The sequence below is a fragment of the Mixophyes fleayi genome, chromosome 7 (assembly GCF_038048845.1).
Source record: "Mixophyes fleayi isolate aMixFle1 chromosome 7, aMixFle1.hap1, whole genome shotgun sequence".
Taxonomy (NCBI): Eukaryota; Metazoa; Chordata; class Amphibia; order Anura; family Limnodynastidae; genus Mixophyes; species Mixophyes fleayi.
Window position 1 is genome coordinate 12732296 of NC_134408.1, and position 17045 is coordinate 12749340.

A 17045-nucleotide genomic window follows, 5' to 3' on the forward strand; every position below is an offset into this window, starting at 1 on the left:
AGCGCTGGTTTCCAACACGATCAAGATCCGGCTGGAGGCTCTGATACAAGAGACTGAGGTGAGAAGTCCTGATGGACACATGCAGAGATTTATTTATCACAGGTCCAGGAACACACAGGACCCAGGGGTTACAGAACAGGAACAGGCTGCAGACCAAATTCTTACATACAGGTAACAGAAATCCAAGGTGTATTATTCCTTATATTACACAAGTTTCCTAATGAACACAGGTGATGACATCAGAATGTACACATTTTAACATGAGATATCAGAACCACTGTTTATATAGTCACTAATATGACTTGTGTATTATAATGTTATATGTCACAGCTTTATTCTTTTTCCAGATAGACATTCACAGATATACTTTCACTGTCATTACATATCTCTCTGGACGAGACTGCTCAGCCCCACCCTGTGTACTGGACTTTGTTATAAGAAAGTTTTGTTTCATCACTTCCTGTGTTCTAGAATGGCGTCTGCAGACCTGAGAGCTGAGCTGAGCTGCTCCATCTGCCTGAGCCATTATACAGATCCTGTATCACTGAGATGTGGACACAACTTCTGCCAGGACTGTATTGTGAGTGCGCTGGATACACAGGAGGGGTCTGGAGCTTATTCCTGTCCTGAATGTAGAGTAAAGTATCGGGAGCGCCCTCTGCTGGAGAAGAACAGGAAGCTGAGTAACATTGTGGACCTTTTTCTATCTACTCAGCCAGAGCAGGAGGAGACCAAGATCTTCTGTACTTACTGTGACTCTTCTGTGCCGGCTACTAAATCATGTCTGCAGTGTGAAGCTTCTTTTTGTGATAAACACTTAAGAAAACACAATAAATCCGCTGAACATATTTTAATGGAACCTACTGTTTTCTTGATGGACAAAAAAGGCACCATATATGAGAAAGTTGCAAAATATTACTGCTTTGAGGATTCAAGCACTATCTGTATGTCCTGCTGGGTGGCTGGAGACCACAGAACTCACCACGTGGAGCTTCTGAATGTGGCCTCTGAGAATAAAAAAGAGAAACTGAGAAATGTTACTGAGACCCTGAAGTCTGAGAGAGAGGAAACTGAGAGAAGAGTCCAGAGACTGCAGGATCACAGGAGAGAGGAGAAGGAAAAAGCCACTGGTGTCACTGAGAGAGTCACTGGTCTGTTTAGAGACATCAGGGAGAAGTTAGACACTCTGGAGAGAGGAGTCCTGAGTGAGATCTCCAGACAGGAAGAGAAGATCTCACGCTCAGTCTCTGATCTGATCTCACAGCTGGAAATACAGAAGGACGAGCTGTCCAGGAAAATTATTAGTATTGAGGAGTTGTGTAAAATCACAGATCCATTAACTGTCCTGAAGAAAGAACTGGAAAGTGATGTCATCAGTCACAGGAGCTGTGATGTCATCAGTGATGTAAGAGTTGCTGGATGTCTGGATGAGGGAATAATCTCACAGATGTTACACACGGAACTTGTACACTTTACTGATAATCTGATTGATCTGAAGATAAACAGACAGTTCTCAGTGATGGAGAAATCAGACATATTACTGGATATAAAAACAGCCTCTAATGATGTAATTGTTTCAGAGGATCTCAGATCTGCTTCTCGTACTGATGTAAATCAGAACAGACCAGATGGACCAGAGAGGTTTATATCCCGGCAGGTATTAAGCTCCTGTAGTTTCTCATCTGGGAAACATTACTGGGAAGTGGATGTGAGTAAAGCAGAGAAATGGCTGATAGGGGTGGCCGGTCATAGTATAAAGAGAAAGATGGATGGTTATGAATCATTCATTGGTTATAATGACAAGTCGTGGGGCCTGTACCGTAAAAACCACATTGGACTAAGCCATAACAATGTACATAGAATTTTAGAAGAAATAAATCCAGGTTCTCCTGTGCAGACAGTGGGGATATATCTGGACTATGAGGCCGGACGTCTGTCCTTCTATCAGCTGTGTGACCCCATCAGACACTTACACACCTTCACAGCCACCTTCACCGAGCCCCTGCATGCTGCGTTCCATATACATTCCAATACATGCATCAAAATAATAAAGGGAATAGTGTAACAATTAAATTCCTGACAAAAACCTTTTTTTTTTAATTTACTGTGAAAAATGTATAACTGAATATAGCTATAATATATTCCTGTGTGTGTTTTTAATTTTTCAATTGATAGCTGCTCTGTACCCATCACATATATTAAAGTTTTCCGATTCTATGAAGTTGCGGCTGAGAATTTTACCAGCTTAAGTAAACTGAAGCCTTCGAACCTGATGCTGTGCTGAACAGTTTGCATAGTATAAATTGAGCATATTCTCCCTGCACATGCCCACGAATAAAACGCACAGATATAACCAACTCTGCATCATCCACTGGATCTGCCTCCTCCCACTTATTTGCATACAATGCCACTGACATTAAAGGGTGTAGAGGCATATAGCTGAATCATTTTATTATTTTTATTTTTATTACTTTTGTAAAAGCCATTTTGTTCCAACATTTTCTGTCATTTGCTTATTGATCTTTGTTTAACAAGAGAACTGTAAGGATATAATTGTGTTGCAGAGAATATCAGGCTGTGTATTCTACCCACAGAGCAATACTGAAATGGCATCTAGATGACTGTACTTTAGTAGTGTGTAACATTATGTGGCTTCTACCTATATATTGTATGTATCTGTTTGCTTGTCCTCTTATTCTCACCTCATCGCTCATTTTCTGTGTCAGAAAATATGTAACCTGTCACTTACAGATCTTTTATCTTATTAATAAAAATATAGAAATACACCTCTCGGCTTTACCACATATTATTATAGTACAAGGGGTTCTCCTCACAAAGCAACATATTTAGAGTTGTATGTGTGAGGCGACTGCCCCCACCACAGACAGAGCCAGACACCCTCTAAGGCAGGGGTAGGCAACCTGCGGCTCTCCAGGTGTTGTGAAACTACAAGTCCCAGCATGCTTTGCCAGTAGATAACCAGCAGAGAGGTGGCAAGGCATGCTGGGATTTGTAGTTTCACAACACCTGGAGAGCCACAGGTTCCCTACCCCTGCTCTAAGGAGAGGAGTAATTCTTCCAGGCACTAGGGGGGTTCCTAGTGCCTGGAAACCCCCCCCCCTCCAAGCCTGGGGCACTGTATAATTGAGGTGGCTGGACCCTGCTCCTGCTTCACGCCGCTCTGCTTGAAAAGGGAGAGCTGCGTGCACCTAACAGTATTGTACGCAGGATTGCCCATGTATATTATGGGGATAGGAAGAGTTGGAGAGCAGCCAAGCACTGTCTAAAATTATAGCTACGTCCCCATGCATGCTGGTCATGCCCACTGGCGGCGTGGTGTGGAAACCCCCCTCTACAAATCCTGCATTTGCCCCTGTAACCACAGAGGTTTTCCGCCATGAACACTGGCAGGAAGCAGGTGACACACTATTGAAGACTGTCATGTGGAATGTCAGTATATTTCTATTTACATGATCACCCCGCTACTCGGAAAAATGAGGTTAGGTTGGAGTGCCCCTTTAAGGACGGATTCCCACTGGATGGAGAAAGGGAATGGCAATAGGAAGCGGAATCGTAAGGTGAACATTTCTGAAACAAATGATTAAGCAGTGTTTATCTCCTATCGAATATAAAAACTTTAATTGTATTTTGTTTACAAAATGTACATTTTGCCTGTTTATAATTAACAATGCCTGCAGTCCAGTGTAACACATTTACTGACATATTGGGGTTATTTTCTAACATGGTGGAATAGTGTAAATGGGCTGTAACCTGTAGCAACCAATCAACAAGCACTGCAGATCAGTCCAGTAGAAGTTACACCAATGAGAGAAGATGGTTACTGCACATGACCACTTCCTAGCCCTGATTGTGGTCTTCTTGGACCTCTAGTAACTGTCCTGGGCTTACATGTAACTGTAACAGGCAAATTGGTATAAATTTCAACATTGTTGGGGTATCGGGGTTCACCTTCAATCACCTTCAATGTCAGTCAGATCTTCCTTGATTTTCAGTCGACTGGTGAACAGAAAAACACTCAACACATGTGTTAGGAACCCCGCTAGCCGGCACAACACAACCCGGGGTCTACTCTACCAGTCAGGTATTCACTGGAGGTCCTGATGATGGGGACAGACTGGGCTGCAGACTGGCAGATTGTCGTGAAGTGTGCACCGGCTAGGGAGAACCCAAGCAGCGGAGTGGAGTCCAAGCAGAGGTCAGAGGCCGGCGGCAGTCAACGGTATCACGGAATAAGCTGAGGTCAAAGGTCACAAGCAGACAGGGAGGTAAGTATTCAAGCCAAAGGTCAGGGTCACGAGATACACAAGCGGGGTCCAAATTCAAGCCAAGGGTCATACACGGGTAAGCAGTAACAGGGTCCAATAGACAGGAACAAGCAGGGAGCAGGCTAGCAGACTGGATACAGAACTATAACCGGCAGTGAGGCTGCAAACCTCACTGCCTTAAATACTAGTGGCCACCAATCAGAGCCTAGCTCTGAATCACACACAGCCCCCTGCCTGATTAATGAATCAGGCATAAATCAGCCCACAGGCTAGTTAAATCAAGCTCCAGAATGTAAAGTACAAGATACTATCTTCTGCGCATTCGCGCCCGGCTTCCTCTGTTGCCGGGACGCAGCGCAGGGAACAGAGCTTCCGACCGTTGCCTTGGCAACGGTCGGCCAGGATCCGGAAGTGACGCCCCGGTCGTCATGGCGACGGCCGGGACGTCAGAGGACGGTAATGAGTGTCGCGGCGGTGCCCGTCTAACAACATGTATGATATAATGCTGAGTAATTCTGATTCTGTTGTAACCAGAGCTTACTTCAGGGTCTTTTTTTATACAGTAGAATATTAGAGGTATAGAAGCTTAACAACCAATTATAAGACAGTAAATTATTATGAAAACAAAATGAAAGCAACAAGCTAATTATGCGTACTCTGCATCTTTCTTATTGATGTTTTTATCTTCTCAGCCATTCTGCCACCAGTGTTGTTGTTACTTTACATAGAACGTTACGTTCAGCTGTGCGTCCTATGATTGTTAATGTTCTCTGAGAACATCCTGTTGTAACATTGTTTCAAGGCTTCAATCTGTTTCTCTTCTCATTCTGAGTACAATATCTGCTAATTTCTTTTAAGGCTATAACATATTATTTTTTAAAGCTTAGCACATGATAGATATTAAATCAATAATCATACAATTTTATTCTTACACTCCCCTCTTCTGATTAAATATCTACTTCTAACTTCTACCTATCAGTCATGGTGATAATCAGCATAAGACAGTTAGCACTTACCTTTACACTGTATGGGATCTTAAGGACACCATATAGATAGAATAATGATTCATTCAGCATGTATCCCTTGGTATCTTTATCACCATAACTCTTCTTTCCCTGTTTAATGTCTTATCCAGGTGTATAGAGGGGGATACTTTGCTGATATCTATTTAGAACTCTCCTCGTATTACATGTTAGGAACAGTTCCATATAATCATTATAGTTAGTTCAAAAAGAAACAGTAACAATGGATAAATCAAGATATTCATTGCTTTCTTCATGGAATAAAATCCATTAACAAATATGTCCCACTAATGATGTGACAATCCATTTTTCAATTCCATCCCACAATTGTCTGCTCATTCTGCTCATAGGCTTTTTTTTAGCTGATTTAGTATCTGACCCGGGGTTCACGCCTGCCCTACGATTCTCATCAATCAAATCACAAAAAGGATATAAATTTTCATTTTTGTGCACAGATTAGGCAACCAGCCACTAATGCCTGTGCTGCTTGTGCAAATCCTGGTGCTATCCAGTATTTATTTGTTAGTGCTACTATAGCACCCTTCCCCAGGTGCACTTTCCCATGTACTTTATTGGCCATAATCGGGTAAAGTGCTTTTGGCAGACATAATTGCTGACCTTTACACCCTTCTCCTTGCACTTCTAGTGCACCTAGTCTAGTCCAAGCTCCTTTCTCATTCTCTGTTGCTTTCTTTTACATAGCTTGGAGTCTGGGGCTACCACGTAGGCAACTTTCCCTTCTGGGATTGGCGTTACATCAGCTTCTCAAGCAGTTTGGTCTACCAGTCTATTTCCCTCTGCCTCGGGCATTGTTTCCTTGGTGAGTGCTTTCACCTTAATCACTGACAGTTTGGCAGGCATCTGATAGGCAGTAAACAATTCTCTTATGTGGTTTGCATGTTTTATGGGTCTGCCCAATGACCCCATAAAGTTTCTGCTTTTCCATATTGGGCCATAGTCATAAGCTAAACCATAGGCATAGTGTGAGTCTGTATAAATGTTGACTTTTTGTCCTTCAGCGTATATACAGGCCAACGTCAATGCTTTTAACTCAGCTTCCTGTGCTGACATGTCTTGGGAGTGATTGCTGAATCAATATGTGTGTCTGTGTAGTAACAGCACAACCTATATACGGTGTGCTGTTTATGTAGTAGTGTGAGCCATCTACATATAGATCTATGTCAGCATCAAGGAGTGGTGTATCATTCAGGAAGTGGTGTATAATGTATGTTTGTGAGGCCCAAAGTCTCTAATTGCATAAGTTCAATACAATGATGATCAGAAAAAAAAGTTTTTTGTTTGTGTATTTCTTCAGTTTCTTCTTCAGATGCTTCACTCAAGTCCTCATATCCCCTGTCTGATGATTCATCTTCTTTGTGACTCCCCTTACTCCTCTCTTTTGAATCATCCATGGGGAGTAGGGTTGCTAGATTGAGGACTGTGAATCTAGTAATTGTTACGCGTGAGGCGCAAAGCAAGGCTACCTCATATTTAGTTAATCTAGACAAATGTCTTGTCCTTGCTTGATTGAGAATTTCTGTGACTGCATGTGGAACTTGAATAACAAGTGCATGGTCCAATACCATATCTGCTACCTGTTCTTTTAGTATTGTTGCTGCTGCTACTGCTTTTATACATGATGGAGAGCCTCTTATAACTGGGTCGAGTTGTGCTGAATAATAGGCCAGTGGCCTTTGTTTCGTTCCATGTATCTGTGTGAGGACCTCTAGAGCATGTCCTGACTACTCATGGCAGTACAATGTGAATGGTTTCAGGTAGTCTGGCAGTCCCAAGTGCTGGTGCAGTAGAGATGGCTTGTTTCAAAGCTTGTACTGCGTTCTCTATTTCAAAAATATTGAGCGCTTCTGTTCCCTGTTGTTTCCTCAAGCATTCATACAATGGTTGCATAGGAATTGAAGCTGAGGGGATCCACTCTCTGCAATACCCTATGAGCCCCAAAAAGTCTCTGATTTCTTTGACTGTTTTTGGTGTCTTCATGTCTCGTATAACTTTAACTCTTTCAGTTGTAAGATGTCTTGCTCCTGCAGAGATACAATGTCCCAAAAATCTTACTTTTTCCTGTACTAGTTGCAACTTGCTTGGTGATACTCTGCAGTCTTGTTCGGCCAGGAAATATAGTATATGATAGTGTTTCTGCTTTGCATTCTTTTTCAATTTCTGCAGCCACCATGAGATCATCCACATATTGGATAAGTTGAGTAGTTGGATTAATAGGCCTCCATCCTTGGAGAATTAGTGCCATTGCCTCTGAAAATTCTGATGAGCTGGTGGCTCCTCCTTGAGGAAGTCTTGTCTAACAGTATTGGTTTCCATCATTGGTGAAGGCTAGAAGAAGTTGACTATCTTCTCTAATGGGGACTGAGAAGAAAGCGTTTGCCAAGTCGATTACTGAGAACCATTTTGCATTTGGGGTGATGCAGGTTGCTGAAATATGGGGGTGATGCTGGATGCTGTAATGTGGGGGTGATGCGGGTTTCTGTAATGTGGGGGTGATGCAGGTTGCTGTAATGTGGGGGTGATGCAGGTTGCTGTAATGTGGGAGTGATGCTGGTTGCTGTAATGTGGGGGTGATGCTGGATGCTGTAATGTGGGGGTGATGCTGGATGCTGTAATGTGGGGGTGATGCTGGTTTTTGTAATGTGGGGGTGATGCAGGTTGCTGTAATGTGGGGGTGATGCGGGTTGCTGTAATGTGGGGGTGATGCTGGTTTCTGTAAAGTGGGGGTGAAGCAGGTTGCTGTAATGTGGGGGTGATGCGGGTTGCTGTAATGTGGGGGTGATGCTGGTTGCTGTAATGTGGGGGTGATGCTGGATGCTGTAATGTGGGGGTGATGCTGGTTGCTGTAATGTGGGGGGTGATGCTGGTTGCTGTAATTTGGGGGTGATGCTGGATGCTGTAATGTGGGGGTGATGCTGGACGCTGTAATGTGGGGGGTGATGCTGGTTGCTGTAATGTGGGGGGTGATGCCGGTTGCTGTAATGTGGGGGGTGATGCTGGTTGCTATAATGTGAGGGGTGATGCTGAACGCTGTAATGTGGGGGTGATGCTGGACGCTGTAATGTGGGGGGTGATGCTGGTTGCTGTAATGTGGGGGGTGATGCCGGTTGCTGTAATGTGGGGGGTGATGCTGGTTGCTGTAATGTGGGGGGTGATGCTGAACGCTGTAATGTGGGGGTGACGCTGGACGCTGTAATGTGGGGGGTGATGCTGGTTGCTGTAATGTGGGGGGTGATGCTGAACGCTGTAATGTGGGGGTGACGCTGAACGCTGTAATGTGGGGGTGATGCTGGTTGCTGTAATGTGGGGGGTGATGCTGGTTGCTGTAATGTGGGGGGTGATGCTGGACGCTGTAATGTGGAGGGTAATGCTGGTTGCTGTAATGTGGGGGTGATACTGGTTGCTGTAATGTGGGGGTGATGCTGGTTGCTGTAATGTGGAGGGTAATGCTGGTTGCTATAATGTGGGGGGTAATGCTGGACGCTGTAATGTGGGGGGGTGATGCTGGTTGCTGTAATGTGGGTGGGTATTGATGTAGTATGAGTGTGTGTGTAGGGTTATTTATTGCTGTAATTTGGGTACTAATAATGTATTGTTATAGTATTTATTGATGTAATTGGGGTGCTAACAATGTATTGTTGAGGTTCATTAGGAGAAATAAATACCCCCCCCACACACACACACTCATAGTACATCATGTTGTACTGCACCAGCAACGAGCACTGCGCCAGCATCAGTGTGCAACAATATAGTGCGCGGAGCCCACAACAGGTGGGCCTGTGTGCTTTAAATGCCAGGGCTGATTCTTTGTCCCAGTCCGGCCCTGTACCCTCCACCCCCTTCCTGACCCAGTCGTGCTCCTTAGCATCAGCCCCAGTCCTCTAGGGCGAGGAGCTCAGAGCTTTGGTGCAAAGTAATGTTTTTTGCCCAATCGATTACATTGGATGAAAACAAGTAGAGGAGTCTAGGTAAGTATGAATACCACTGCACTACAGAAAAAATGAGGCTACTATTAATTATTTAGTAAAATCAGGGCACTATTTTATTTAATTCAAATCAGGTGGCGCCTGTATGTATATTTATATGATCACGAGGCACCAATATTATTATGAATATATTCAGGTGGCGCCAGTATGTACGGTATATTGATATAGTCACGGGACACCAGTATTATTCTGAATATATTCAGGGGGCACTATTTTATGATTTATATTTGTATAGGTGACACAATTATTTTATTTTATCACTGGTACCATTGTGCCGGGCATCCCTAGGTGTGGGGTCCCAAAAGTTTATTCAGATGCCTCCCTAGAGGACTGGGACCAATGCTAAGTAGCACGACCCAGTCAGAAAGGGGAGGAGGACATTTTAACATTACTTATAATGGTTACCCTAAATCGCCCGCAGTTTGGGCTAAATCAATGAAAATTTGATTGGTTTTAAAACCACTACTCATTGTAGCACATTGCCGTCGGTGTCAGTTTTAACCATTCAAAAAGTGGGAGTGATCCCGACAAAGCATCTAAATACTCTGATTCAGTGGATGTTGATACTGCTATGGGGTTTATGTTCAGCTTGATCATTAGATGCATAGTATCAATTTATTATGCATACAAAGGAATATAGTTTATATACAAGGATAATGCACTATTATATTCAATTAATATGGATGTGCTCAGAGAGATAAAACATAGAAATCAGACCCTAGATCTCTTGGAGTGACATGATTGTATTACTTACTCAGTGCCGTAACTAGACATTTCCGTGCCCTGGGCGAGACAGGGCACCGGTGCCCCCCATCTAAGTGGGAGTGACATTTGGCAAGTGGGTGTGGCCAACCTAATGTTGGGGTGTGGCTAACACTATACTGAAAGAATTCTGTTACACATATTTACAAAAGCATGATAAATATATATTTATATATATATATATATATATATATATATATATATATATATATATATATATATATATATATATATATATACACACACACACAGTGGTGGGATTCAAATAAATTAACAACCGGTTCTCTGCCCTAATGACCATTTAAAGTATGCAAAAATATATATCGAAAGGTATTCTGACTGTTTTTTCATGTAGCACACAAATACTTGATAGCTTATTTGTACACTGAAATTTAAAGTTGATATTTGTGTGCTACATGAAAAAACAGTCAGTATTTAGCTTATGTGCAAAACAGAACACTCATTTGCACCCCTTGCATTGTAACATGGTTTTGTCCAAGAGACCGAAATAAGAAGTTTCTCAAGTTAATATCCTTAATGAATCAGGCCCTAAATCCCTAATTTTGTTGAATCTGGAGTGATCAAACTTGAGTTAAATATTATTTTCCAACGTAGGTTTGGGGTACAAATTTGATCACTTCCAAATAGGACCCTTAATATAAATATATGAGGCTTTGCTGGTGTCCGATGGGCCTCTTATTTGTGTCGCCCTTCTGCCAGTGTCAGTGAACATACGAAAGGGACCTCACAGTGATTGCATTACACGGACTGTGTATTACTCTTTTCCAATTACTCTTTTCCAATTTTCTGCTACAAGTACTGCCATTGCAAATGCATAACAACCAATGATTGGCTGCTGCACAGACCAAGAGATGCTACGGAGACTGCTCCGTGCACAGAATGTGGGTAACCTCTTACTGCCTACTAGAAATGTAGAGCAATTAGAGTATTTCACCTGTAGGTGGTAATGTGAATGTGAGTAACAGTACAAACCACTTTTACTATAGATGATACTATCATCATCATCATCATCATCATTTATATATATATAGCGCCAGCAAATTCCGTAGCGCTTTACAATTGGGAATTAGTGTGAACCGTGTGGGATGCGACCTTCTATCCCGTTACTGTCCACAAGAGACCCTGATAAGTCTGCCTTCACTGACCACGAGATGGCAACAGCACCACATCCACGCCACCAGGTGCAACATTTGCACCAAAAATACAGATGCACTGTAAGATCAATACTGCACTTTGGATGTGTTGTATATACATATTTCATACTGATCATTTAGTTAAGGTAAAGTTAACTGCTAGTAGATTATAATTACCTTAGAAGGAAAGTTACTGTGTTCAAATGCGTTGCATTTCTAGTGTACACGTGTCTGTCGCCCACAAAATGTTTTACAGTTAGAGCAGAGGAATGTTGGACTGCTCGATTATAACTGGGATCACTATTATTCATCATGTTGTAGGACCGCCCATTTCACTGATAACCAGTGTGCACTTTAATCCCTATATGTTCCAAGGTTTCATTCTATTACTCTGAGACTGCATGCAGGGTGTCAGGAGAGGTTTGCTGAATGGACACTTGGTAGTAGAAGAACAACTTGTTACCCTGAGGACACCAATCAAAATCCAGGTGGAGGGACTGTGCCAAGAGACTGAGGTAAGAAGTCCTGATAGACACATTGAGAGACTTACTAATCCCAGGTATCAGAACACACAGGATCACAGAATTCCGTGGTGCATTATTCCTTATATTACACAAGTTTCCTAATGAACACTGAGGTGATGACATCAGAATTTATGGATTATAAAATAGGATATTAGAATTTCATGTTTATACAGACATTAATATGACTTGTGTATTATAATGGTATATATCTCTCAGGCATACATCCCTGTCATTACATATCTCTGTCTGTGGATGTGACTGCTTAGCCCCGCCCTCTGTACTGATCTTTATCATAAGGAAGTTTTACACAAAATAATGTCAAGGTCTAGGAAAACAACAGTAGTGGAAAAGTTAGGTTAAAAATGAGAATCAATAATGCAATGATAATCTAGGGGCTGATTCATTAAGGATCTTAACTTAAGAAACTTCTTATTTCAGTCTCCTGGACAAAACTATGTTATAATGCAAGGGGTGTAAATTAGCATTCTGTTTTGCACATAAGTTAAATACTGACTGTTTTTTCATGTAGCACACAAATATCTGCAAAACAGAACACTAATTTGCACCCCTTGCATTGTACCATGGTTTTGTCCAGGAGACTGAAATAAGAAGTTTCTTAAGTTAAGATCCTTAATGAATCAGGCCCCTAATCACTATTCAAATAGGGTTATTGTCGAACCCTCATAGAAAATGACAAACATGGGATTGAGAATGGCGCTGTAATGAGGATGCCCAAGTTACTCTTGTAACACTCCTGCAATGTAATAATATATACTACACGTCTCATTTAACAAATATAATTTATTAAAAACATACAAACAAATTCAATATTATTTTAATATAAAACAATATGTGCCCTAATCACAAATTCATCTATATGCAGCCATCAGAATCACCCAATAGTCAGAAATACACTGGAATCTAGGTAACTGTTTATTTCAGAGCTAGTTTTGGGCTATCCAAAAGCTGTACCTTTCTTTATCAGCATTGCTCCATAATGTACTGGAGAACCAATGTAAAAAGTCTTTTAGGAACTCGGTGCTCATAGATTTCTTTTAGGAACATTCAGTCCCACATTAGAATAAGTAAGGGATCCTATATTGAACGAGTCTGATAGTAAAGGAAAGTACATCTATCAGTGTAAATGGAAATACAACTATCGTCTGTTGGCCACTATTCATCATGTTAGATATTCCCTTTTTGGTTCACATATGAAAACTGAGCTCCAGAATAGTCTGTTTAAATGAAATGCAGATAGTTGATAAATGAACAGCTGATGCATTTCGTTTGACTGATCAAGCATTTTCAAAACTCAGTTAACTAAGTGTATTTGTGACTATTGAAATTTGCAGTGATACGTATAGTTGATTACATACATACAGATTTGTTTGAGAATATGGTATATCATCATCAACATTCAATCTATGGGACAATGGGAGTTTGAAACACAAGGGCATGTGCTACATCATATTGCACACTGGACCAGCTAGAATGCAAGGGTTAAAAGTATTGAGTGGGCTGTATGATCAGTCACACAGCAATGTTAGTCAGAGGGTTGTTGTTTTGTATTAGCTGTATAGAGGGTGGTAATAGGGTAACCTAGGGAGATTAAGATGGTGGTTGAGGAATATCATAAGCTTGTCTGAAGAGGTGGGTTTTCAGAGAACACTTGAAGGTTTAAAGACTAGAGGAAAGTCTTACTGTGCGAGGGAGGGAATTCCACAAATTGGGCGCAGCCCGAAAAATGTCCTGTAACCGAGAATGGGAGGATGTGATGAGAGTGGAAGAGAGACACAGATCTTGTGCAGAACGGAGGTGTCGAGTTGGGAGATATTTTGAGACAAGTGAGGAGATGTATGTTGGTGCAATTTTGTTGACGGCCTTGTAGGTTAGTAGAAGAATTTTATATTGGATTTGTTGAAATACAGGCAACCAATGTAGAGACTGACAGAGTGGCTCAGCAGAGGAAGAATGGTTTGCAAGGAAAATTAATCCAGCCACTGCGTGCAAAATAGATTGTAGGGGTTCAAGTCTGACTTTGGGAAGACCAGTAAGGAGGGAATTGCAATAGTCGATGAGGGAGATGATGAGTGCATGAATTAAGGTTTTTCCGGTGTCTTGTGTGAGATATGTGCGTATTCTGTAAATGTTCTTTAGATGAATGTAACAGGATTTAGATATAGAGTTGATGTGGGGAATAAATGATAGTTGTGAGCCAAGGTATATTTTGTTCATAAAAAAGTTTTGTTTAATTTCTTCCTGTTTTCTAGAATGGCGTCTGCAGATCTGGAAGCTGAGCTGAGATGTTCCATCTGCCTGAGTCCTTATACAGATCCTGTATCACTGAGATGTGGACACATCTTCTGCCGGGTCTGTATTGTGAAGATGTTTAATGCATATGTGTGGTCTGGAGTTTATTCCTGTCCTGAATGCAGAGTAGAGTATCGGAAGCGTCCTGTACTGCAGAAGAACTGGAAGCTGAGTAACATTGTGGAGCATTATTTATCTACTCATTCAGTGCAGGAGGAGACCAAGATCTTCTGTACTTACTGTGACTCTCCTGTGCCGGCTACTAAATCATGTCTGCTGTGTGAAGCTTCTTTTTGTGATAAACACTTAAGTAAACACAGTAAAGGCGCTGAACATGTTATAACTGAACCCACTGTTTCCTTTAAGGACAGAAAATGTTCTATACATGAAAAGGTTGTGGAATATTACTGCTCTGAGGTTTCAGCCACTGTCTGTATGTCCTGCTGGGTGGCTGGAGACCACCGGGGTCACCACAGGGAGCTTCTGAATGTGGCCTCGGATAATAAAAAAGAGAAACTGAGAAATGTTACTGAGACACTGAAGTCTGAGAGAGAGGAAACTGAGAGAAGAGTCCAGAGGCTGCAGGATCACAGGGGAGAGGAGAAGGAAAAAGCCACTGGTGTCACTGAGAGAGTCACTGGTCTGTTTAGAGACATCAGGGAGAAGTTAGACACTCTGGAGAGAGGAGTCCTGAGTGAGATCTCCAGACAGGAAGAGAAGATCTCACTCTCAGTCTCTGATCTGATCTCACAGCTGGAAATACAGAAGGACGAGCTGTCCAGGAAGATTATTAGTATGGAGGAGGTGTGTAAAATCACAGATCCATTAACTGTCCTGAAGAAAGAACTAGAAAGTGATGTCATCAGTCACAGGAGCTGTGATGTCAGCAGTGATGTAAGAGATGTTGGATGTCTGGATGAGGGAATAATCTCACAGATGTTACACAGGGGACTTTCACACTTTGCTGATAATCTGATTGATCTTAAAATAAGGAGACAGTTCTCAGTGATGGAGAAATCAGACATATTATTCGATAAAAAGACAGCTTCTAATACCATTATTATATCAGATGATCTCAGATCTGCTTCTTATACTGATGTAGACCAGAACATACCAGATGGACCGGAGAGATTTAAATCCAAGCAGGTTTTAAGCACTCGTAGTTTCTCATCTGGGAGTCATTACTGGGAAGTGGATGTGAGTAGGGAAGAGAAATGGCTGATAGGGGTGGCCGGTCACAGTATAAAGAGAAAGACACTGGGCAATGAATCATACATTGGTTATAATGACAAATCATGGGGTCTGTCCTTTGTGAAACATTTTAAAGCATTCCATAACAATATACATAAAGAATTAAATGAAATAAATTCAGGTTCACCTATACAGACAGTGGGGATATATCTGGAATATGAGGCCGGACGTCTGTCCTTCTATCAGCTGTGTGACCCCATCAGACACTTACACACCTTCACTGCCACCTTCACCGAGCCCCTGCATGCTGCCTTCTATGTGTATAATTCCTGTGTCAAAATCATACAGTGAAAACTGTAATAAGGAGAGTCCTTGCAACACATCATATTATATTTTATTTTACATGTTTTTGTCACATAGTAACCCCCACCCAAACTTTTTATGATAAAGTACAAAGTACTACATAACTAAGGTGCAGAGTTCCCCTGATCTGCAGACTCCATCAGTCAGAGATCCAGTGCTGATCTGATCTCTGCTACTAAGGAGGGTCTGTGTCAGGCAGACAGTGCTGGTCTGATCTCTGCTACTAAGGAGGGTCTGTGTCAGGCAGACAGTGCTGGTCTGATGTCTGATCTCTGCTACTAAGGAGGGTCTGTGTCAGGCTGACAGTGCTGGTCTGATCTCTGCTACTAAGGAGGGTCTGTGTCAGGCAGACAGTGCTGGTCTGATCTCTGCTACTAAGGAGGGTCTGTGTCAGGCAGACAGCGCTGGTCTGATCTCTGCTACTAAGGAGGGTCTGTGTCAGGCAGACAGCGCTGGTCTGATCTCTGCTACTAAGGAGGGTCTGTGTCAGGCAGACAGCGCTGCTCTGATCTCTGCTACTAAGGAGGGTCTGTGTCAGGCAGACAGTGCTGGTCTGATCTCTGCTACTAAGAAGGGTCTGTGTCAGGCAGACAGTGCTGGTCTGATCTCTGCTACTAAGAAGGGTCTGTGTCAGGCAGACAGTGCTGGTCTGATCTCTGCTACTAAGAAGGGTCTGTGTCAGGCAGACAGTGCTGGTCTGATCTCTGCTACTAAGGAGGGTCTGTGTCAGGCAGACAGCGCTGGTCTGATCTCTGCTACTAAGGAGGGTCTGTGTCAGGCAGACAGTGCTGGTCTGATCTCTGCTACTAAGGAGGGTCTCTTGTCAGGCAGACAGTGCTGGTCTGATCTCTGCTACTAAGGAGGGTCTGTGTCAGGCAGACAGTGCTGGTCTGATCTCTGCTACTAAGAAGGGTCTGTGTCAGGCAGACAGCGCTGGTCTGATCTCTGCTACTAAGGAGGGTCTGTGTCAGGCAGACAGTGCTGGTCTGATCTCTGCTACTAAGGAGGGTCTGTGTCAGGCAGACAGTGCTGGTCTGATCTCTGCTACTAAGAAGGGTCTGTGTCAGGCAGACAGCGCTGGTCTGATCTCTGCTACTAAGGAGGGTCTGTGTCAGGCAGACAGTGCTGGTCTGATCTCTGCTACTAAGGAGGGTCTCTTGTCAGGCAGACAGTGCTGGTCTGATCTCTGCTACTAAGGAGGGTCTGTGTCAGGCAGACAGTGCTGGTCTGATCTCTGCTACTAAGAAGGGTCTGTGTCAGGCAGACAGCGCTGGTCTGATCTCTGCTACTAAGGAGGGTCTCTTGTCAGGCAGTCAGTGCTGGTCTGATCTCTGCTACTAAGGAGGGTCTGTGTCAGGCAGACAGCGCTGGTCTGATCTCTGCTACTAAGGAGGGTCTGTGTCAGGCAGACAGTGCTGGTCTGATCTCT

The 17045-nt window shown here is 42.8% G+C and overlaps 2 protein-coding genes across 2 annotated transcripts; both read left to right on the plus strand.

Annotated features, from left to right (window-relative positions):
- Nucleotides 1–423: 423 nt before the first annotated feature.
- Nucleotides 424–2768, plus strand: LOC142098621 (E3 ubiquitin-protein ligase TRIM11-like). The gene has a single exon (XM_075181456.1). The coding sequence runs from the start codon at nt 473–475 to the stop codon at nt 2063–2065; it is 1593 nt and encodes a 530-aa protein (XP_075037557.1). The 5' UTR covers nt 424–472; the 3' UTR covers nt 2066–2768.
- An 11255-nt stretch (nt 2769–14023) lies between these two features.
- Nucleotides 14024–15604, plus strand: LOC142098623 (E3 ubiquitin/ISG15 ligase TRIM25-like). Its single transcript, XM_075181457.1, has one exon. The coding sequence runs from the start codon at nt 14024–14026 to the stop codon at nt 15602–15604; it is 1581 nt and encodes a 526-aa protein (XP_075037558.1).
- The last annotated feature ends 1441 nt before the right edge of the window (nt 15605–17045 follow it).